Source organism: Hordeum vulgare, chromosome 3H (genome assembly GCF_904849725.1).
Source record: "Hordeum vulgare subsp. vulgare chromosome 3H, MorexV3_pseudomolecules_assembly, whole genome shotgun sequence".
Classification (NCBI taxonomy): Eukaryota; Viridiplantae; Streptophyta; class Magnoliopsida; order Poales; family Poaceae; genus Hordeum; species Hordeum vulgare.
The window spans coordinates 614,385,139-614,409,452 of record NC_058520.1 but is presented as its reverse complement, the minus strand read 5'-3'; the positions used below and the strand labels follow the sequence as shown (position 1 = coordinate 614,409,452).

The 24,314-nt window shown below is 44.0% G+C and overlaps 1 protein-coding gene across 1 annotated transcript; it reads right to left on the bottom strand.

Moving 5' to 3' along the window:
* Positions 1 to 492: 492 nt before the first annotated feature.
* On the bottom strand, positions 493 to 3,764 carry LOC123442328 (the record flags this gene model as incomplete). The annotated part of the gene is made up of 4 exons (XM_045118336.1): positions 2,723 to 3,764; positions 2,089 to 2,612; positions 1,191 to 1,974; positions 493 to 1,064 (listed from the first exon to the last, which is right to left on the bottom strand). Coding segments are annotated over exons 1-4 (2,922 nt in total), but the record flags the coding sequence as incomplete, so codon positions are not given.
* Between the last annotated feature and the right edge of the window lie 20,550 nt (positions 3,765 to 24,314).

Here is a 24,314-nt window from a genome sequence, read left to right as displayed (position 1 = left end):
CCTTCTTCATCAATCGGCGTGAGAGGGCGCTCGCCAGGTATGAGGAGGACGGTCTGCCTCCTGGGAACTTCCACGAGGCCGGCCGTCGGCTATGTTGGTACGGCCGGACTCTGCAGAGCGTCATGGACTACATCACGGCCGGCGATATCCCCCGCCTGCGCTACCCTCAGTTCGAGCCACGAGCGCCGCCCGACGACAGCGACGACAGCAGCGACGACGACGGCGGCAACTTAGAAGGCGACGACTACCAGTACAACGACGACGGCGGCTATGAAGACTACGAGTATGCATATTATACGCCTAGGCAGGAGTATGACTAAATCACTCCAAATTTCATGTATCTTCAGTGGTATCTCGAATCATTCGAAAATGGACACCAAACACATCACGGGTAATATAATTCACATGATCCATTCAACAAAGTTTGGTACAATAAATTATTACACATCATTTCTTCCCTTGTGTCCCTGCTTGCTTACGATTGTGCCGTATCCATGGAGCATCCTCATCATTTAACTTAATGCTTGGGTCGGTGTTCACTTTGAAGGGCGGAATTTCAGCAAACATATTATAATCTTCTGACATGTCTGTCTTGTCCTCCACTCCCACGATGTTTCTTTTCCCTGAAAGAACAATGTGGCGCTTTGGATCATCGCATGATGTACTGATCGTTTTCTTATCTTTCCGTTTCCTCGGTTTGCTACTCATGTCCTTCACATAGAAAACCTGAGCGACATCTTTCGCTAGGACGAATGGTTCGTCAAGGTAACCAAGATTGTTGAAATCCACCATTGTCATTCCGTATTGCTGGTCCACCTTTACCCCACCTCCTGTTAGCTTGAACCATTTGCACCGGAACAAAGGGACCTTAAAGGAGGGTCCATAGTCAAGTTCCCATATCTCCTCTATGTAACCATAATATGTGACCTTTTGCCCATTCTCGGTTGCTGCATCAAAGCGGACACCACTGTTTTGGTTGGTGCTCTTTTTATCTTGGGCGATCGTGTAAAATGTATTCCCATTTATCTCGTACCCTTGGAAAGTCGTTATAGTCGAAGATGGTGTCTTGGCCAACATGTACAGCTGATCTACAACATCATTGTCATTCATTAAATGTTTTCTCAACCAACTGCCGAAAGTCTCCATGTGGGCCTTCCTAATCCAGGATTCAGGCTTCCCCGGGTTGTCCGAGCGTAAAACATTCTTGTGTTTCTCAAAGTACGGAGCCACCAAGCTGGAATTGGTCAGTACATTGTGGTGTGCTTCAGTCAGAGAATGGCCGTCCATACATATCGATGATTTCCTTCCGATCGTGCCTTTTCCACTTAGTCTCCCCTCGTGCCGCGATCGAGGAAGACCAATCGGCTTAAGGTCAGGAACAAAGTCAACACAAAACTCAATTACCTCCTCATTTCCATAGCCCTTGGCGATGCTTCCTTCTGGCCTAGCACGGTTACGAACATATTTCTTTAATACTCCCATGAACCTCTCGAAGGGGAACATATTGTGTAGAAATATAGGACCGAGAATGAAAATCTCTTCGACTAGGTGAACCAAGAGGTGCGTCATAATATTGAAGAAGGATGGCGGGAACACCAACTCGAAACTGACAAGACATTGGATCACATCGTTCTGTAACTGTGGTAGAACTTCTGGATTGATTACCTTCTGAGAGATTGCATTGAGGAATGCACATAGCTTCACAATGGCTACTCGAACATTTTCCGGCAGGAGCCCCCTCAAAGCAATCGGAAGCAATTGCGTCATAATCACGTGGCAGTCGTGAGACTTTAGGTTTTGGAACTTTTTCTCCGCCATGTTTATTATTCCCTTTATATTGGACAAGAATCCAGACGGGACCTTCATACTGCTCAGGCATTCAAAAAAGATGACCTTCTCTTCTTTGGTCACAGCGTAGCTGGCACGACCTTGAAACCATTCCGGATGCCGGTCATCAGGGTCTTTCAAACGTTGCTGGTCCTGCCGTGCTTCCTTTGTATCATTTGTCTTCCCATACACGCCCAAGAAGCTTAGGAGGTTCACGTAAATATTCTTCGTAACGTGCATCACGTCGATTGCAGAGCGGACTTCTAGGACTTTCCAATATTCTAGCTCCCAGAATATAGATTTCTTCTTCCACATGGCTGCGTGCCCGTCAGCTCCCTTCGGAACTGATTGTCCGCCAGGACCCTTTCCAAAGATGACTTTCAAATCCTTGACCATATCAAATACCTCAGCACCAGTGCATTCCGCAGGCTTCGGCCGGTGATCTGCCTTGCCGTTGTAATGCTTGCCTTTCTTTCTTATTGGATGAATTTTCGGAAGAAATCGACGATGCCCAAGGTACACGTTCTTCTTACAATTTGGCAAATGTACACTTTCAGTCTCATGTAAGCAGTGCGTGCATGCATTGTATCCCTTATTTGACAGTCCCGAAAGGTTACTAAGAGCAGGCCAATCGTTGATGGTTACGAAAAGCAACGCTCGTAGGTCAAATTCCTCTTCTTTGTGCTCATCCCACACACGGACACCAGGTCTGCCCCACAGCTGTAAAAGTTCATCAACTAATGGCCTTAGGTACACATCGATGTCGTTGCCGGGTTGCTTCGGACCTTGGATGAGCACTGGCATCATAATGAACTTCCCTTCATGCACAACCAAGGAGGAAGGTTGTAGATGCATAGAGTCACGGGCCAGGTGCTATGGCTGGAGCTCTGCTCGCCAAAAGGATTCATGCCATCTGTACTTAGACCAAATCTTATGTTCCTTGCGTCAGCTGCAAAATCTTTGAACTCTCTGTTGATCTTTCTCCATTGCGTTCCATCTGCGGTGTGTCTCAACTCCCCGTCCGACTTACGGTCCTCTTTGTGCCATCGCAACAACTTGGCATGCTCTTTGTTCCTGAACAGACGTTTCAACCGTGGTATTATAGGAGCATACCACATCACCTTGGCGGGAACCCTCTTCCTGGGTTTCTCGCCCTCAACATCGTCACCAGGGTCATCGCCTCTGATCTTATAACGCAATGCAGTGCATACCGGGCATTCATTCAAATTCTCGTATTCACCGCGGTAGAGGATGCAGTCGTTGATGCATGCATGTATCTTCAGAACCTCTAAACCTAGAGGGCAGACAACCTTCTTTGCTTCGTACGTACTGGCGGGCAACTCGTTATTCTTTGGAAACATATTCTTCAACATTTTCAGCAAGTTTTCAAATGCCGAGTCAGCTACACCTGCCTGTGCCTTCCATTTCAGCAAATCCAGTGTGCAGCCCAGCTTTTTCAGACCATCATCGCATCCGGGGTACAACGACTTTCTGTGATCCTTTAACATGCGATCCAAATTCTCCCTCTCCTTTTCAGTTTCGCAGCGTCTCCGTGCATCAGCAATGGTCCGACCAAGATCATCAACGGTCTCATCACGTGCCTCTTCTTCACCTTCACCTTCCCCTTCACCTTCAGCATCCTCCATGAAAGTATCACCGAAATGAGCAAGATAGCTTTCATCGATGAAATCATCCCCTTCTTCATCTTCTTCCATTATAACCCCTCTTTCTCCATGCTTGGTCCAACAATTATAGCTTGGCATGAAACCGTGCCGAAGCAGGTGCAGGTGAACTTCTCTTGAGGAAGAGTAACCCTTCTGATTCTTACAGTCAACACATGGACAGATAACAAAACCCTTCTGCTTGTTCGCATTAGCCACTACGAGGAAATCTTTCAAACCCGTAGTGAACTCGCGGGAGAGTCGGTTACCGTACATCCATTGCCGATTCATCTGCATTATTAAAATATAAAATATATAATTAACCATCATGCATTTGTTAAACTAACTAGCTATAAACAATAGAAATTAAACAATGAACAACACACATGCATATTTTATCAATGACACACATGCATGAAAGGTTCAAGTTGCTAACCGCGATCGAGGAGGAAAAAATAAATGAGGAACCTCAAGTGTGGCTCCAACACTTCATATCATGTTTGTTTCACGCTCTTGGGGCATTTCATCAAACACCTTGTGTGCATAAGAGGAACCAAAAGCAAACCTACACCCCCTTGTGAAGCTTGTGAAGAGAAGTGGCACCAAATGGCTAAGTGAGTGTGCTGAACTGGTATATATAGGGGAGGAGATTTAGTCGCGGTTGGCATGGCCAACCGCGACTAAAGGCCTTTGGGCACCTTTAGTCGCGGTTGGCCCGGCCAACCGCGACTGAAGCCCCTCACGTGCACCAGCTGGCCACCGAGCGCCCTGGCCCAGGCCTTTGGTCGCGGTTCGTCTGCCGAACCGCGACTAAAGAAATCATTAGTCGCGGTTCCTACAGTTTCGCGACTTATGGGGCTGGACGGAAGCCTCTTTTTCTACCAGTGACTATTTTGTTATTTTCAATTAAAAACTATGTTTATTAAAAATTCTTTTTGCATATTTGAGAATTTGACAAAACTATGAAAATGAAAAGTGTTTGAAATTGAATAAATAATTCAAAACTATTTTCTATTTTCAAATTAATTATTTTGACTATCCAAACTATTAACCATTTTGTTATTTTCAATTAAAAACTATGTTTACTAAAATTCTTTTTGCATATTTGAGAATTTGACAAAACTATGAAAATGAAAAGTGTTTGAAATTGAAAATGCGGCGGAGACGGACGACCCAAGTCCGGCGGCGGTGATCGAGATGGACTCGTGTTGTGCTGGCCGACGTCATGTGGAGGGTTTGGAGGTAATGGAGGTGTAGGTGACCTGCAATGACTCGGAGGCGGTGTTGTCGTGTCCTCTCATCTTCGGGTCCAGCTATGTCGAGCTCCATATCATTAAACCCCATCATGATTTCATCCACCCCGACTTTAGCAAAGCCAGATGGAATATCACGGCCATGCCAGCGTGCATCAGGGCCAGAAGGTAAAGCTTGTCCGACGGCCACCTTCATGGATATGTTCTTGAATTTCTGATGGAGTTCACATGATGTTGACTCCTTGATTCCATCCACGGGGTAGCCGGGACCGCCCTCTATCATTCTTCATGCATCGTCGGGCGGGGCCTCAGATTCAGCCATGCTGCTTTTCCTCTTAGATGGGGCGCCGGTAATATCAAGTGCAGGATCTTCCTGGCGCGGTACTCCTCTAAGCTCATCAATCTGCTTCTGTTGCTCGTTAATCCTGGCAAGCAACTGGTTGAACTTGTCATTCTCCTCATCCTGCTGCCGCTTCTTTTTTCTCTCTCGGCTTCTGTAAGTGTCTTGGTCTCTGGCAAACCCAAGCCACCACGGGTAAGAAGGACCGAAGCCTCGCGTTCGTCCTCCATTTTCGTAATTGCCGAGGACCAGTGTGAGCAAATCTTTATCTCTATATGCAGTGAACTTTCTTTTTCCCTCCTTAATTTCTTTCACTATCCTTTTCCAATTCTCTCTGGGTATCCTAAGATCGTCATTGCAGATGAGGTCCCCTGTTTTTTCGTCGTACGACCCACCATGCGCAAGGAACCAATTTCTTGCTCTCAATTCCCACTCATCACGGAGTGGTTCAGGTACGATGCCTTTATCTATCAGATCTTGCTCTTTCTTATCCCACTTTGGGATGGCAGTCTCATAGCCCCCTGGCCCCAGCTTGTGCTGATATTTCTTCTTGTCGGCATTTATCTTGTTCTTTTCTGATAATGCGTGGGCATCTTCTGACTCCCTGTACTCTTGAAATGCCTTCCAGTGATTCGTCTGCTTGGCTAGATACCCCTCGAATACTGGCACTTTCTTTGTCTTCAGATAGTTTTTCCATAGCTGCTTCTTCCAGCTACGGAACAGTTCGGCCATCTTCTTCAGAGTCCACTGCTTGACTTTGGCCCTCAGTTTGTCTGCGGCGTCTTCATTCTCACATTCTGGCAGGTTGAAATGTGACATGAGATCATTCCAAAGATTATCTTTGTACCTTTCGGCGACATAGTCACTATCGGCTGCCCCTTTGCGCTTGTTCCACTCCCGAACGCTGATCGGGACGTGATCCCTAACGAGAACTGCGCATTGCTTCTTGAATGTGTCAGCAGCATTCTTAGGAAGCTTGGGTTTGCCCGTAGGAAATATCACCTCAAATGTGTAATGCGTCCGTGCATCCAACTTTCTAGTCCGGCCTCGTTTCGTAGTTTTGTTCGATGTGGAGGCCTAAGAGGGAGAAACATTCGTCAAATGAATGTATATGTATATAATATAGAGCTATCTCCAATATTTTTCACATATTACAAGTGATTGTCGAACTTCATATGTATACCTCGCCAGACTTTATTATTTCTTCACCGGCTTCTCCATCAGTGGAGCTATCACCTTCTCCGTCATTGGACCTATCTCCTGCCCCATCGGCTTCATCTTCGTGTCGCTCGACCTCCATTCCAACGTCCTGGTTTAGATATGACGACGGAGATTCAGCTGGTTCAACGTCGGGGCCGTCTTTGATTATATCTTCGAGAAGTTCTTCCTCTTCGAGGTTCCTGATATGTGGATCCATAGTTCTGCAAAAAACAGATTCTCTTAACCTTTGTACCAAAAAAGAATTATTCTATCAGGAACTCCGTTCCAAAACAACTTAAGTCCCGGGTCGTGGCTCCACCCGGGACTCCTAGATTTCTGCATAGTATTCAAAGTAGGAGTACTTTTCCAATTTGAGAATTCAATAAGCAAAACCAAATCGTAAAATAAAGTAGTATTCAAATTAGCATGCATTCAATTATAAGCAAATACATCATCTCTTTTGTCCGTACATCGTCGAATATTATCACTAATACTCCTCGAATACTATCATACATATAGCATCACTGATACATCTAGAACCGTAGCGCCCGACGGGTATCGGCGCGGGTGGTGGACACCCAAAGAAAAGGAACCATCACACGATCATAGCTCCAGTGAGATCCCCGAAGAACCTGCCAGGTATGCTCGAACCTGCCCTCCAATGCAACCATGTAGCGACGGACGTGCTCATCCTCCTCGCTGACATGGTGATGTACCACCTCCGCGGTGTTCGGAAGCCTCGGCACCCTCACTGGCCCACGCGACCGCCACCAAACAAGGATCGGGTCAACGACGGGCTGGCTCCTCACCAACCTACGCCCCCCGGAAGGTAGCACCTCCCAATACCAGCCGGGCGGAGCCCAGTCTCGGACAGGGCCCCTCTGATCAAGCAGGTGTCCTTCGCCGAGTCGACGACGAGGATGCGGGATAGGCATCGTAAAATGAACTAAAAAAATAAACTGGTTCTATTAATTTTCTTGCTAAAAATGAACTATTAACACTTCAGCATATACAATAGCAAAATTAAACTATTAACACTTAAGCATATACAATAGCAAAATTAAGCAATAATCTAAGAAACACTATTAACACTTAAGCATATACACTATACAATAGAAAAATTAAATGACAAAAAAATATTTCTTCTTCTTGTAACCCTAAACTAATTTTTCCTCTTCTTCTATTTCTCCTCTTCTTCTACTTCTTCTTCTACTTCTACTTCTCCTCTTCTTGTAGTACTTCTCCTCTTCTATTCTTCTACTTCTCCTCTCCTCCTCTTCGAATTTTTTCTCTTCTTCTACTTCTCCTCTTCTTCTATTTTTCCTCTTCTTCTCCTCTCCTCCTCTTCTTATTCTCCTTTTTCTTCTTTTCTTCTCCTCCTCTTCTTATTTTCATTTTTCCTAATCTTATTTTCTTATTTTTGTTCATATTTCTTCTTCTTGTAACCCTAACCTAATTCTAAATATTACTAACCCTAATAATCTAGCACAAACCTAATAACAATAGGAATTAAATGACAAAAAAAATCTTTTTCTTTTTCTTCTTTTCTTCTCCTTTTTCTTCCTTTCTTCTCCTTTTTCTTCTTCTCTTCTCCTTTTTCTTCTTTTCTTCTACCGGCCGGATTGTTGGGGAGGAGGGGGCGGGGGCTTACCGGTCGGAGGTGTCGACGACGCGCGGCGAGGAGGACGCCGCGACGCGCGGCGAGGAGGGCGGCTCGCAGCGAGGAGGACGGCAGGCGGCGGCGAGCAGGACGTCGGGCAGCCTGACAGCATGGTCGAGTTCGTCGCTGTGCCGCACCGGGCAGGAGAACGAGAGGAAGAAGAAGAGAAATGGACGATTTGGGTTGGAATTTTTCGAAGTCCCGCTTATATAGGTGGATCTTTAGTCCCGGTGCGTGGCTCGAACCGGGACTCAAGACCCCCTTTAGTCCCGGGTGGCGTCACGGCCCGGGACTAAAGCCCCTTGTTTCCCGCCTCCTCGCCTGCCGAAAAGGGGTCTTTTGTCCCGGGGCGTGGCTCCAACCGGGACTAAAGGGGGTCTGTAGTCCCGGGGCGTGGCTCCACCCGGGACTAAAGCCCCTCCTCGGCTGCACACGATAAGTTTAGTCCCACCTCGCCCAGCGAGGGGGACTAACACTTGTTTATAAGCCCCGTCGCAGCTTCTCCATCGAGCTCCTCTCTAAAGCAGGCTTACGGGCCTAAACACACTGAAAATTGAAACTATATTAGAAATTATAGAGAAAATTCAATCTAAATTCAAATGAGAATTTAGATTGAATTTTCTCTATGATTTTGAATATAGTTCCAATTTTTTTTCTATTTTCATAATTAATAATTTTGACTATACAAACTATTATCTAGTTTGTTATTTTCAATTAAAAACTATGTTTATTAAAAATTCGTTTTGCATATTTGAGAATTTGACAAAACTATGATAATGAAAAGTGTTTGAAACTGAATAAATAATGCAAAACTATTTTTTATTTTCATAATTAATAATTTTGACTATCCAAACTATTATCTATTTTGTTATTTTCAATTAAAAACTATGTTTATTAAAAATTCTTTTTGCATATTTGAGAATTTGACAAAACTATGATAATGAAAAGTGTTTGAAATTGAATAAATCATGCAAAACTATTTTCTATTTTTATAATTAATAATTTTGACTACCAAACTATTATCTATTTTGTTATTTTCAATTAAAAACTATGTTTATTAAATTTTTTTTTTGCATATTTGAGAATTTGACAAAACTATGATAATGAAAAGTGTTTGAAATTGAATAAATAATGCAAAACTATTTTCTATTTTCATAATTAATAATTTTGACTATCCAAACTATTATTTTTTTTGTTATTTTCAATTAAAAACTATGTTTATTAAAAATTCTTTTTGCATATTTGAGAATTTGACATAACTATGATAATGAAAAGTGTTTGAAATTGAATAAATAATGCAAAACTATTTTCTATTTTCATAATTAATTATTTTGACTATCCAAACTATTATCTATTATGTTATTTTGAATTAAAAACTATGTTTATGAAAAATTCTTTTCGCATATTTGAGAATTTGACAAAACTATGATAATGAAAAGTGTTTGAAATTGAATAAATAATACAAAAATATTTTCTATTTTCATAATTAATTATTTTGACTATCCAAACTATTATCTATTATGTTATTTTCAATTAAAAACTATGTTTATTAAAAATTCTTTTTGCATATTTGAGAATTTGACAAAACTATGATAATGAAAAGTGTTTGAAATTGAATAAATAATGCAAAACTATTTTCTATTTTCAAAAGTAATTATTTTGTCTTCGTGTACAAAACGGACAATCTCTCTCGAAGTAGCAGCGTTTCGAACGAGAACTCATCTCTTATAAAGTGATTTCAATTTTTTGAACTTATTTGAACTCCATACTTTTTGTGTGTTCAAAATGCACCATTCAAAGGCACATCACAAAATTTCAACAATTTCTGACTTCATTTGGTATTCTTCGTGCATTTACTTTTTTTTTTGAGCTAGTTGACCCTGAAATTGAAAAGCACTACAAATGAACTCTGAAAATGTTGAAAGTTGGCATGCTATCATCATTTCACCCACATAGCATGTGTTAAAAAGTTGAGAGTGCTATGACAAAAACTGGATGCACTTCGTGTACAAAACGGACAATCTCTCTCGAAGTATCAGGGTTTCGAACGAGAACTCATCTCTTACAAAGGGATTTCATTTTTTTGAACTTAATTGAACTCCATAATTTTTGTGTGTTCAAAATGCACCATTAAAAGGCACATCACAAAATGGCAACAATTTCTGACTTCATTTGGTATTCTTCGTGCATTTACTTATTTTTTTTTGAGCTAGTTGACCCTCAAATTGAAAAGCACTACAAATAAACTCAGAAAATGTTGAAAGTTGGAATGCTATCATCATTTCACCCACATAGCATGTGTTAAAAAGTTGAGAGGGCTACGACAAAAACTGGATGCACTTCATGTACAAAACGGACAATCTCTCTCGAAGTAGCAGCGTTTCGAACGAGAACTCATCTCTTATAAAGTGATTTCAATTTTTTGAACTTATTTGAACTCCATACTTTTTGTGTGTTCAAAATGCACCATTCAAAGGCACATCACAAAATTTCAACAATTTCTGACTTCATTTGGTATTCTTCGTGCATTTACTTTTTTTTTGAGCTAGTTGACCCTGAAATTGAAAAGCACTACAAATGAACTCTGAAAATGTTGAAAGTTGGCATGCTACCATCATTTCACCTACATAGCATGTGTTAAAAAGTTGAGAGGGCTACGACAAAAACTGGATGCACTTCGTGTACAAAACGGACAATCTCTCTCGAAGTAGCAGCGTTTCGAACGAGAACTCATCTCTTACAAAGGGATTTCATTTTTTTGAACTTATTTGAACTCCATACTTTTTGTGTGTTCAAAATGCACCATTCAAAGGCACATCACAAAATTTCAACAATTTCTAACTTCATTTGGTATTCTTCGTGCATTTACTTTTTTTTTGAGCTAGTTGACCCTGAAATTGAAAAGCACTACAAATGAACTCTGAAGATTGTTTAAAGTTGGCATGCTATCATCATTTGACACACATAGCATGTGTTAAAAAGTTGAGAGGGCTACGACAAAAACTGGATGTACTTCGTGTACAAAACGGACAATCTCTCTCGAAGTAGTAGCGTTTCGAACGAGAACTCATCTCTTACAAAGGGATTTCATTTTTTTGAACTTATTTGAACTCCATACTTTTTGTGTGTTCAAAATGCACCTTTAAAAGGCACATCACAAAATGGCAACAATTTCTGACTTCATTTGGTATTCTTCGTGCATTTACTTATTTTTTTGAGCTAGTTGACCCTGAAATTGAAAAGCACTACAAATGAACTCTGAATATGTTGAAAGTTGGCATGCTATCATCATTTCACCCACATAGCATGTGTTAAAAAGTTGAGAGGGCTACGACAAAAACTGGATGCACTTTGTGTACAAAACGGACAATCTCTCTCGAAGTAGCAGCGTTTCGAACGAGAACTCATCTCTTACAAAGGGATTTCATTTTTTTGAACTTATCTGAACTCCATACTTTTTGTGTGTTCAAAATGCACCATTCAAAGGCACATCACAAAATGGACAATCTCTCTCGAAGTAGAAGCGACCCCCACAATAAGAGACGACATTCTTCTTCTCTCATATATGGTGGACACTAGCTCACCTGAATTTTCAACCGTCGATGATGGTCGCTACTCCTACTTCCCCTAGTGCATAACCAATATCTAGCACAAGGAGAAGAAGGAGAAGCGACCCCCACAACAAAAGTGGTTCCGCGGCACGCCACGTGGTTCCACTGCACGCCACGTGGTTCCGCTGCACGCCACGTGGGACTAATGCTCTTTCATTTTTAAATGACTGTTTTAATCAAAAACAGATCTGTTACAAAAGGGATTTCATTTTTTGAACTTATTTGAACTGAAGACTTTTTGTATATATATGTGGTCGAAATGCATGATACCATGAAGTTAGAAAGGGCTAAACCATCCAAAAGTAGCAAATGAAGTTAGAAAGGGCTAAACCATTCAAATTTGGAAACTATAATGGCACAAACAGAAACTCGACATATATAAATTGGTCCAAGCAGTACATGATACTAGTCCAAACAGTACATAATAATAGCTACCATAGATATATATACAAGTGTTCGACGTTGAGAACACTACTCGTCTGAATCGTCTGAATCAGAATGTCCACCTTCCTCGAGGTGACGCTGGCCATAGTTGACGACTCGAATCTTGCAGTACAACTCGTATGAAACATATGCATCTTTTGCTGCATACTCAATGTTGATAGGATCAAGTGTGCCCTTCTCCCAAAGTTTGTGCTGAGACTTTGGGAAACTGGTCTTCATATCACCATATCCCTCGTCGATCAAGGCAACTGCCATATGAGCCATCGAAGTCCTGTCATGTCGAAGCCTGAATACCGTTTGGAGATCAACGAGGCAACCAGCTGGTATCTCAATACCGAAGCTGTGCCTCATCTTCAGCTTGTCGTTCCTTATGTAAACGGTAGCAAAAGTGATGCCGCTGCGAAGGAAGTCCATGAGTTCTGGACAATGCTTTTCACTCGTGCAACAGAAACAAATTAAAATGGAACAAATGTTACATACTGCTGCAATAAGGAAACATGTTTCACTACAACTAAAGAGAAAATTATCTTTAGGATTCAAATAGAACATATGCAATGGAACCTAGAGAGATCACTATAGCTATCCAATGGAACCTAGAGAGATCACTAGCTATATGCAATTTTCATGACTATGACATATCATATTGCTATCCAATGGAACCTAGAGAGATCACTAGCTATATTCAATTTTCATAACCTTGGATCAAAGAACACCGCATAAAATTGTATCACTACAACTATGATTTCAATGGAACATATTCAACCAATCAGATTTTCAGATTGTGGAACACTATTCCAATCAGATTGTGTTCCCTTCAACTAATCAAAATTGTTTCACAACAACTATTCGAAGCGAACCAACTATGATTCCAATGGAACATATTAAACACTAGTTGATTCTAAAACGATTTTTCAGATTATGGAACACTATTCCAATCAGATTGTGTTCCCCTTCAACTAATCAAAATTGTTTCACTATAACTATTTGAAGGGAACCAACTATGATTCCAATGGAACATATTAAACACTAGTTGATTCTAATACGATTTTTCAGATTATGGAACACTATTCCAATTAGATTTTGTTCCCCTTCAACTAATCAAAATTGTTTCACTACAACTATTTGAAGGGAACCAACTATGATTGAAACAAATAAACTTACAATGTCATTATCTTGGATCAAAGAAAGCCTCAAAACTTACCTCGCTCATTGGAAGATCAAGACATGGCGTGCGAAGCATAGTTGGATGACGGCAACACCGCGTTGATCGGCCGTGTACTCCAGATCAAGCCCCAAGAACTTCTCATGATCCACTGCGTTATCAAACCATTTTTCCTTCAACTGTTGAAGAAAAAATGGCACCTCCCTGCTCAGGTTCGTGTACACGACATCGAGCATGGTCGTGCCATGTGAGAGCACCTTATGAAAGCTAGTTGGCATGGTGGAAGAAGAGAAGGGAAGAAGAGAGGAGAAGAATAGAGAGGGAGAGCGAGAGAGAAGAAGAAACAGAGAAATGGCGACTGTGCTTCGGTTCGTGCTTTTCATCGCCCGAAACGACGCGGGATGCAAACCATTTGGGTCTTTAGTCCCGGGTTGAGCCACCAACCGGGACTAAAGAGGTATACCAATGGTTGCCACCACTACGGCAGGCCACGTGTTAGTCCTTTAGTCCCGGGTTGAGCCACCAACCGGGACTAAAGGGGGATACGAACGGTTGCCACCACCACTGCCCCGCCGCGTAGCCCTTTAGTCCCGGTTTGGGACACGAACCGGGACTAAAGGCTCCTTACGGGCCGGCACTAAAGCCTCGAGGGAGGCATTGAGAATTGGGGCGACGTGGCCGGGCCTTTAGTCCCGGCCCAGAGGCAGGCCGGGACTAAATGGTCCCGGCCAAAGGATCATGTCGCACAACAGAGTTATGAGCAACTTCCTGCGGAACCATGTGGACTGCAGCATAGCTTTCCGCCGCATCTCGGTGTTCAAACAGTCCAACGCCCTCAATCCATGGCTGGGCAGACCGAACATGTAACCCTCGGTGAAGAAGAAGAGCAGCAACTGTTGGAATTATGCCCTAGAGGCAATAATAAATATAGTTATTATTATAATTCCTGTATCAAGATAATCGTTTATTATCCATGCTATAATTGTATTGAATGAAGACTTATATACATGTGTGGATACATAGACAAAACACTGTCCCTAGCAAGCCTCTAGTTGGCTAGCCAGTTGATCAACGATGGTCAGTGTCTTCTGATTATGAACAAGGTGTTGTTGCTTGATAACTGGATCACGTCATTACGAGAATCACGTGATGGACTAGACCCAAACTAATAGACGTAGCATGTTGATCGTGTCATTTTATTGCTACTGTTTTCTGCGTGTCAAGTATTTGTTCCTATGACCATGAGATCATATAACTCACTAACACCGGAGGAATACTTTGTGTGTATCAAACGTCGCAACGTAACTGGGTGACTATAAAGATGCTCTACAGGTATCTCCGAAGGTGTTCGTTGAGTTAGTATGGATCGAGACTGGGATTTGTTACTCCGTGTGATGGAGAGGTATCTCGGGGCCCACTCAGTAATACAACACCACACACAAGCCTTGCAAGCAATGTGACTTAGTGTAAGTTGCGGGATCCTGTATTACGTAACGAGTAAAGAGACTTGCCGGTAAACGAGATTGAAATAGGTATGCGGATACTGACGATTGAATCTCGGGCAAGTAACATACCGAAGGACAAAGGGAATGACATACGGGATTATATGAATCCTTGGCACCGAGGTTCAAACGATAAGATCTTTGTAGAATATGTAGGATCCAATATGGGCATCCAGGTCCCGCTATTGGATATTGACCGAGGAGTCTCTCGGGTCATGTCTACATAGTTCTCGAACCCGCAGGGTGTGCACACTTAAGGTTTGACGTTGTTTTATGCGTATTTGAGTTATATGGTTGGTTACCGAATGTTGTTCGGAGTCCCGGATGAGATCACGGACGTCACGAGGGTTTCCGGAATGGTCCGGAAACGAATATTGATATATAGGATGACCTCATTTGATTACCGGAAGGTTTTCGGAGTTACCGGGAATGTACCGGGAATGACGAATGGGTTCCGGGAGTTCACCGGGGGGTCAACCCACCCCAGGGGAAGCCCATAGGCATTGAGGGTGGTGCACCAGCCCTTAATGGGCTGGTGGGACAGCCCAAAAGAGCCCTATGCGCATTGGAAGAAAAATGAAAGAGAAAAGAAAGAAAAAGAAGGAGGTGGGAAAGGGAAGGACTCCACCTTCCAAACTAAGTAGGACTCGGTTTGGGGGGGGGAGACCTTACCCCTTGGCTCGGCCGAAGCCCTTAGGGGTCCTTGGACCCCAAGGCAAGGCTCCCCCTCTCCCTCCTATATATAGTGGGGTTTTAGGGCTGATTTGATACAACTTTGCCACGGCAGCCCGACCACATATCTCCACGGTTTTACCTCTAGATCGCGTTTTGCGGAGCTCGGGCGGAGCCCTGCTGAGACGAGATCATCACCAACCTCCGGAGCGCCGTCACGCTGCCGGAGAACTCTTCTACCTCTCCGTCTCTCTTGCTGGATCAAGAAGGCCGAGATCATGGCCGAGCTGTACGTGTGCTGAACGCGGAGGTGCCGTCCGTTCGGCACTAGATCGTGGGACTGATCGCGGGATAGTTCGCGGGGCGGATCGAGGGACGTGAGGACGTTCCACTACATCAACCGCGTTCACTAACGCTTCTGCTGTACGGTCTACAAAGATACGTAGATCACACATCCCCTCTCGTAGATGGACATCACCATGATAGGTCTTCGTCCGCGTAGGAAAATTTTTGTAGAACACAAAAGTTTTTGTGGCATCATGAGCTAGGTTCATGCATAGATGTCTTCTCGAGTAGAACACAAAAGTTTTTGTGGGCGGTGATGTGCGTTTTGCTGCCCTCCTTAGTCTTTTCTTGATTCCGTGGTATTGTTGGATTGAAGCGGCTCGGACCGACATTACTCGTACGCTTACGAGAGACTGGTTTCATCGCTACGAGTAACTCCGTTGCTCAAAGATGACTGGCGGGTGTCAGTTTCTCCAACTTTAGTTGAATCGGATTTGACCGAGGAGGTCCTTTGATGAGGTTAAATAGCAACTCATATATCTCCGTTGTGGTGTTTGCGTAAGTAAGATGCGATCCTACTAGATACCCATGGTCACCACGTAAAACATGCAACAACAAAATTAGAGGACGTCTAACTTGTTTTTGCAGGGTATGCTTGTGATGTGATATGGCCAACGATGTGATGTGATATATTGGATGTATGAGATGATCATGTTGTAATAGATAATATCGACTTGCACGTCGATGGTACGGCAACCGGCAGGAGCCATAGGGTTGTCTTTATACTAACGTTTGTGCTTGCAGATGCGTTTACTATTTTGCTAGGAGGTAGCTTTAGTAGTAATAGCATGAGTAGCACGACAACCCCGATGGCAACACGTTGATGGAGATCATGGTGTGGCGCCGGTGACAAGAAGATCATGCCGGTGCTTTGGTGATGGAGATCAAGAAGCACGTGATGATGGCCATATCATGTCACTTATGAATTGCATGTGATGTTAATCCTTTTATGCACCTTATTTTGCTTAGAACGACGGTAGCATTATGAGGTGATCTCTCACTAAAATGTCAAGACGAAATTGTGTTCTCCCCGACTGTGCACCGTTGCTACAGTTCGTCGTTTCGAGACACCACGTGATGATCGGGTGTGATAGACTCAACGTTCACATACAACGGGTGCAAAACAGTTGCGCACGCGGAACACTCGGGTTAAGCTTGACGAGCCTAGCATGTGCAGACATGGCCTCGGAACACATGAGATCGAAAGGTCGATCATGAATCATGTAGATGATATGATTAGCATGGGGATGCTTACCACTGGAACTATGCTCAACTCACGTGATGATCGGACTTGAGCTAGTGTAAGTGGATCATGAACCACTCAAATGACTAGAGAGATGTACTTTTTGAGTGGGAGTTTAGCGAGTAATTTGATTAAGTTAAACTCTAATTATCTTGAACATAGTCTAAGTCCACTTTGAATATATTTGTACTGTAGATCATGGCTCACGCGACAGTCACCCTCAATTTTGACACGTTCCTTGAGAAAGCTAAGTTGAAAGATGATGGAAGCAACTTTGTAGACTGGGCTCATAATCTTAAGCTAATCTTACAAGCTGGGAAGAAGGATTCTGTCCTTAATGCCGCGCTAGGAGATGAACCACCCGCTACGGCTGATCAGGATGTTAAGAACGCTTGGTTAGCACGTAAGGAGGACTACTCAGTAGTTCAATGTGCAGTCTTGTATGGCTTAGAACCAGGACTTCAACGTCGCTTTGAGCGTCATGGAGCATTTGAGATGTTCCAAGAGTTGAAGTTTATCTTTCAGAAGAACGCCCGGATCGAGAGGTATGAGACCTCCGATAAATTCTATGCTTGCAAGATGGAGGAGAACTCGTCTGTTAGTGAGCATGTGCTCAAAATGTCTGGGTACTCAAACCGTCTAGCTGAGCTGGGGATTGAACTCCCGCAAGAAGCTATCACTGACAGAATCCTTCAATCACTGCCGCCAAGTTATAAAGGCTTCGTGTTGAACTACAACATGCAATGGATGAACAAGTCTCCCGGCGAGTTGTTTGCGATGCTGAAAGTCGCAGAGTCTGAACTCCGTAAAGAGCATCAAGTGTTGATGGTGAATAAGACCACTAGTTTCAAGAGAAACGGCAAAGGCAAGAAGGGTAATTCGAAGAAGAGCGGCAAGCCTGTTGCCAATCCGACGAAGAAACCCAAAGCTGGACCTAAGCCTGAAACAGAGTGTTACTATTGCAAGGGTATGGGTCACTGCAAGCGCAATTGCCCCAAGTATCTGGCTGATAAGAAGGCGGCCAAAGAAAAATTAGGTATATTTGATATACATGTTATTGATGTGTACTTAACCGGCTCTCGTAGTAGTGCCTGGGTATTCGATACCGGTTCTGTTGCTCATATTTTCAACTCAAAACAGGAACTGCGGAATAGACGAAGGCTGGCGAAAGATGAAGTGACGATGCACGTAGGAAATGGTTCCAAGGTTGATGCAATCGCCGTCGGCACAGTTTCACTTCAGTTACCATCAGAATTAGTTATGAACTTGAATCATTGTTATTTAGTGCCCGCGTTGAGCATGAACATTATATTTGGATCTTGTTTATTGCGAGACGGTTACTCTTTTAAGTCAGAGAATAATGGTTGTTCTATTTCTATGAGTAACATCTTTTATGGTCATGCACCCAATATGAGAGGATTGTTCATATTGAATCTTGATAGTGATACACACATACATAACATTGAGACCAAAACAGTTAGAGTTAACAATGATAGCGCCATATTTTTGTGCCACTGCCGCTTAGGTCATATTGGTGTAAAGCGCATGAAGAAACTCCATGCCGATGGACTTTTGGAGTCACTTGACTTTGATTCACTTGACACGTGCGAACCATGCCTCATGGGCAAGATGACTAAAACTCCGTTCTCCGGAACAATGGAGCGTGCAAGTGACTTGTTGGAAATCATACATACCGATGTGTGTGGTCCGATGAGCGTAGAGGCACGCGGCGGATATCGTTATTTTCTCACCTTCACTGACGATTTGAGTAGATATGGTTATGTCTACTTAATGAAGCACAAGTCTGAAACATTTGAAAAGTTCAAGCAATTTCAGAGTGAAGTTGAAAATCATCATAACAAGAAGATCAAGTTCCTACGGTCTGATCGTGGGGGTGAATATCTGAGTTTCGAGTTTGGTGCTCACTTAAGACAATGTGGAATTGTTTCACGATTGACACCGCATGGAACACCACAGCGTAATGGTGTGTCCGAACGTCGTAATCGTACTTTATTAGAGATGGTGCGATCTATGATGTCTCTTACCGATTTGCCATTATCATTTTGGGGTTATGCATTAGAAACAGCTGCATTCACTTTAAATAGGGCACCGTCAAAATCCGTTGAGACGACACCATACGAACTGTGGTATGGCAAAAGGCCAAAGTTGTCGTTCCTTAAAGTTTGGGGATGTGATGCTTATGTCAAAAAGCTTCAGCCTGAAAAGCTGGAACCCAAAGCGGAAAAGTGCATCTTCATAGGTTACCCAAAAGAGACGGTTGGGTACACCTTCTATCTCAAATCCGAGGGCAAAGTGTTTGTTGCTAAAAACGGAGCTTTTCTCGAGAAGGAGTTTCTCTCAAGAGAATTGAGTGGGAGGAAGATAGAACTTGACGAGGTTGTCGAACCTCTCATCCCTCTGGATGGTGGCGCAGGGCAAGGGGAAACCTCTGTCGTTGCAACGCCAGTTGAGGAGGAAGTTAATGATGATGATCATGAAACTCCGGTTCAAGTTTCTGTCGAACCACGCAGGTCGACGAGACCACGTGCTGCTCCAGAGTGGTATGGTAATCCCGTCTTATCAATCATGTTGTTAGACAACAATGAACCTGCAAATTATGAAGAAGCAATGGTGGGCCTAGATTCCAACAAATGGCTAGAAACCATGAAGTCCGAGATAGGATCCATATATGAGAACAAAGTGTGGACTTTGGAAGTACTGCCTGAGGGCCGCAAGGCTATTCAGAACAAATGGATCTTTAAGAGGAAGACGGACGCTGGCGGCAATGTGACCGTTTATAAAGCTCGACTTGTGGCAAAGTGTTTTTTACAAGTTCAAGGAGTTGACTACGATGAGACATTTTCACCCGTAGCGATGCTTAAGTCCGTCAGAATCATGTTAGCAATAGCTGCATTTTTCGATTATGAAATCTGGCAGATGGATGTCAAAACGGCGTTCCTTAACGGTTTCCTTAAGGAAGAGTTGTATATGATGCAACCCGAAGGTTTTGTCGATCCTAAGAATGCTAACAAGGTGTGCAAGCTCCAGCGATCCATTTATGGACTGGTGGAAGCATCTCGGAGTTGGAACAAACGCTTTGATGAGGTGATCAAAGCATTTGGGTTTATACAAGTGGTTGGAGAATCTTGTATTTACAAGAAAGTGAGTGGGAGCTTTGTGGCGTTTCTAATATTATATGTGGATGACATATTGCTGATTGGAAACAACGTAGAGTTTTTGGAGAGCATAAAGGATTACTTGAATAAAAGTTTCTCTATGAAGGACCTAGGAGAAGCTGCTTACATTCTAGGTATTAAGATCTACAGGGATAGATCAAAACGCCTGATAGGACTTTCACAAAGCACATACCTTGATAAAGTTTTGAAGAGGTTCAAAATGGAACAGTCCAAGAAAGGGTTCTTGCCAGTTTTACAAGGTACGAGATTGAGTAAGACTCAGTGCCCAGCAACTGATGAAGATAGCGAGCATATGCGCTCCGTCCCCTATGCTTCAGCCATAGGTTCTATCATGTATGCAATGCTGTGCACTAGACCGGACGTTATCCTGGCCATAAGTATGGCAGGTAGGTTCCAGAGTAATCCAGGAGTGGATCACTGGACGGCGGTCAAGAATATCCTAAAGTACCTGAAAAGGACTAAGGAGATGTTTCTCATGTATGGAGGTGACGAAGAGCTCGCCGTAAAAGGTTACGTCGATGCAAGCTTTGACACAGATCCGGACAACTCTAAGTCGCAAACCGGATACGTATTTATTCTTAATGGGGGTGCGGTAAGCTGGTGCAGTTCCAAGCAGAGCGTTATAGCAGATTCTACATGTGAAGCGGAGTACATGGCTGCCTCGGAGGCGGCTAAGGAGGGTGTCTGGATGAAGCAGTTCATGACGGATCTTGGAGTGGTGCCAAGCGCACTGAATCCAATAACCTTGTTCTATGACAACACGGGTGCCATTGCCCTAGCAAAGGAACCACGTTTTCACAAGAAGTCCAGATACATCAAACGACGCTTCAACCTCATCCGCGACTACGTCGAAGGGGAGGACGTAAATATATGCAAAGTGCACACGGATCTGAATGTAGCAGACCCGCTGACTAAACCTCTTCCACGGGCAAAGCATGATCAACACCAGAACTGTATGGGTGTTAGATTTATTGCAATGTAATTCGCATGATGATGTGAGGGCTAGATTATTGACTCTAGTGCAAGTGGGAGACCGTTGGAATTATGCCCTAGAGGCAATAATAAATATAGTTATTACTATAATTCCTGTATCAAGATAATCGTTTATTATCCATGCTATAATTGTATTGAATGAAGACTTATATACATGTGTGGATACATAGACAAAACACTGTCCCTAGCAAGCCTCTAGTTGGCTAGCTAGTTGATCAACGATGGTCAGTGTCTTCTGATTATGAACAAGGTGTTGTTGCTTGATAACTGGATCACGTCATTAGGAGAATCACGTGATGGACTAGACCCAAACTAATAGACGTAACATGTTGATCGCGTCATTTTATTGCTACTGTTTTCTGCGTGTCAAGTATTTGTTCCTATGACCATGAGATCATATAACTCACTAACACTGGAGGAATACTTTGTGTGTATCAAACGTCGCAACGTAACTGGGTGACTATAAAGATGCTCTACAGGTATCTCCGAAGGTGTTCGTTGAGTTAGTATGGATCGAGACTGGGATTTGTCACTCCCTGTGACGGAGAGGTATCTCGGGGCCCACTCGGTAATACAACATCACACACAAGCCTTGCAAGCAATGTGACTTAGTGTAAGTTGTGGGATCTTGTATTACGGAACGAGTAAAGAGACTTGCCGGTAAACGAGATTGAAATAGGTATTCGGATACTGACGATCGAATCTCGGGCAAGTAACATACCGAAGGACAAAGGGAATGACATACGGGATTATATGAATCCTTGGCACTAAGGTTCAAACGATAAGATCTTCGTAGAATATGTAGGATCCAATATGGGCATCCAGGTCCCACTATTGGATATTGACCGAGGAGTCTCTCGGGTCATGTCGACATAGTTCTCGAACCCGCAGGGTGTGCACACTTAAGGTTCGACGTTGTTTTATGCGTATTTGAGTTATATGGTTGGTTACCGAATGTTGTTCGGAGTCCCGGATGAGATCACGGACGTCACGAGGGTTTTCAAAATGGTCCGGAAACGAAGATTGATATATAGGATGACCTCATTTTATTACCGGAAGGTTGTCGGAGTTACCGGGAATGTACCGGGAATGACGAATGGGTTTCTGGAGTTCACCGGGGGCGGCAACCCACCCCAGGGGAAGCCCATAGGCATTGAGGGTGGCGCACCAGCCCTTAGTGGGCTGGTGGAACAGCCCAAAAGAGCCCTATGCGCATTGGAATAAAAATCAAAGAGAAAAGAAAAAAAAAGAAGGAGGTGGGAAAGGGAAGAAGGACTCCACCTTCCAAACTAAGTAGGACTCGGTTTGGGGGGGGAGACCTTCCCCCTTGGCTCGGCCAAAGCCCTTAGGGGTCCTTGGACCCCAAGGCAAAGCTTCCCCTCTCCCTCCTATATATAGTGGGGTTTTAGGGATGATTTGATACAACTTTGCCACGGCAGCCCGACCACATATCTCCACGGTTTTACCTCTAGATCGCGTTTTTGCGGAGCTCGGGCGGAGCCCTGCTGAGACGAGATCATCACCAACCTCCGGAGCAGCGTCACGCTGCCGGAGAACTCTTCTACCTCTCCGTCTCTCTTGCTGGATCAAGAAGGCCGAGATCATCGTCGAGCTGTACGTGTGCTGAACGCGGAGGTGCCGTCCGTTCGACACTAGATCGTGGGACTGATCGCGGGATAGTTCGCAGGGCGGATCGAGGGACGTGAGGACGTTCCACTACAACAACCATGTTCACTAACGCTTCTGCTGTACGGTCTACAAGGGTACGTAGATCACACATCCCCTCTCGTAGATGGACATCACCATGATAGGTCTTCGTGCGCGTAGAAATTTTTTTGTTTCCCATGCGACGTTCCCCAACAGCAACTTCTTGCCGTACCTAGACCATGTTGTCAGCCGGAGGTGCTGGGTGCACATCAGTGATGACGAAACGCTCATGACGTCTGGTGATGGGGACCGCAGGCATGGTGTAGGTCCGAGGCAGCCGGTCCGGACCTCCGTCGATGATGTTGTGGCCAGGCAGGAGGAAGAACTCAGGATCAAGCTTGAAGTTCGCCATTGCGGGAGGCGGTGGCGGAGTGGCAGGCAGCGTCTCGAAGGGAGTTCGAAGATGCGACGGCGACGAGACAGGACGGAACTGTGCTGCAGGCGTTGCGGTTTCACCAAGAGTATCAGCAGTTCCCGAGATTTCAGCGACAGGGGAGGTGTTGGGTCTCTTACAGTTCCAAGTAAGACAATTATTACACATGAAAGAGGCTCCTCTAGATCGTGCGTGGCCCACAGTGCTGTCAGCGAATCCAGGCGAAGCCGTACAGTTGGCAGCTAGATGGCCCCGAGCGTTGCAAATTGAGCAAGAAAAGATATCCTCGACCATGCCATTAATGAGTTCATCAAAGGCCAGATGGGCTTCCTGTGAGGAGGGAATATGCATCCTAGGATTAGGCTCGGGCCGAGAGAAGGAGGTAACCTCAGCAGGCTCATTAATGAGCGTGGAAATCAGCCCATAATCCAAACTTCCCACCGAAAAGTGATTCTCATAATTCAAAATACCATGAATCTCGGCGGAATCAGCTGCAACACCTTGTTGTACGGGAGAGGTTCCGTTTAATTTGGCAATTTGAAACTCATCGCCGGGAGATCCGGGGGATGAATCTTGGCGAGAAACTGTGCCAAACGTAATATGCAGTGTGGCTGTCGTCCACCGGAGTTCTGCCGGCGGTGGGGCCGAGATGATGACACGTTCAGGAGAAGGCACCGAATAACCAGTCTGTTCAAGCGTGAGTAGCTCGTCGTGGGAAACAGGACATCTGTAACCCTTGCAAACTTCATATTGCTGGAGGGATGCGAATGTGAGCTTCTTACGAACAAATGATCCAGATTTAAGAGAGGATTTTAGGGGTCTGGAATGCCTCGCCATCAGACCTAATGAGGCTCTCCTCTTGGAAGGACTCACAATAATCCATTCAGCATCACATTGCTTCTTCCACAGAGCAAATTCCCGACGCCAATTAGGACCACCATGTCCCCATAGATGGAAAAAGCACTTAAAACTTGAGCATTTGAACGAGCGTAAATCCAGAATATGAAAACCGACTTGCATGCAGGACACTTTGAAGGAGAAAACCGAGTCTGTCACTTGAGAGACACGAAAATCAATAGCCGATCACCCAATCACAGATTACAGAGTTGCGGCGGCTGTATCCG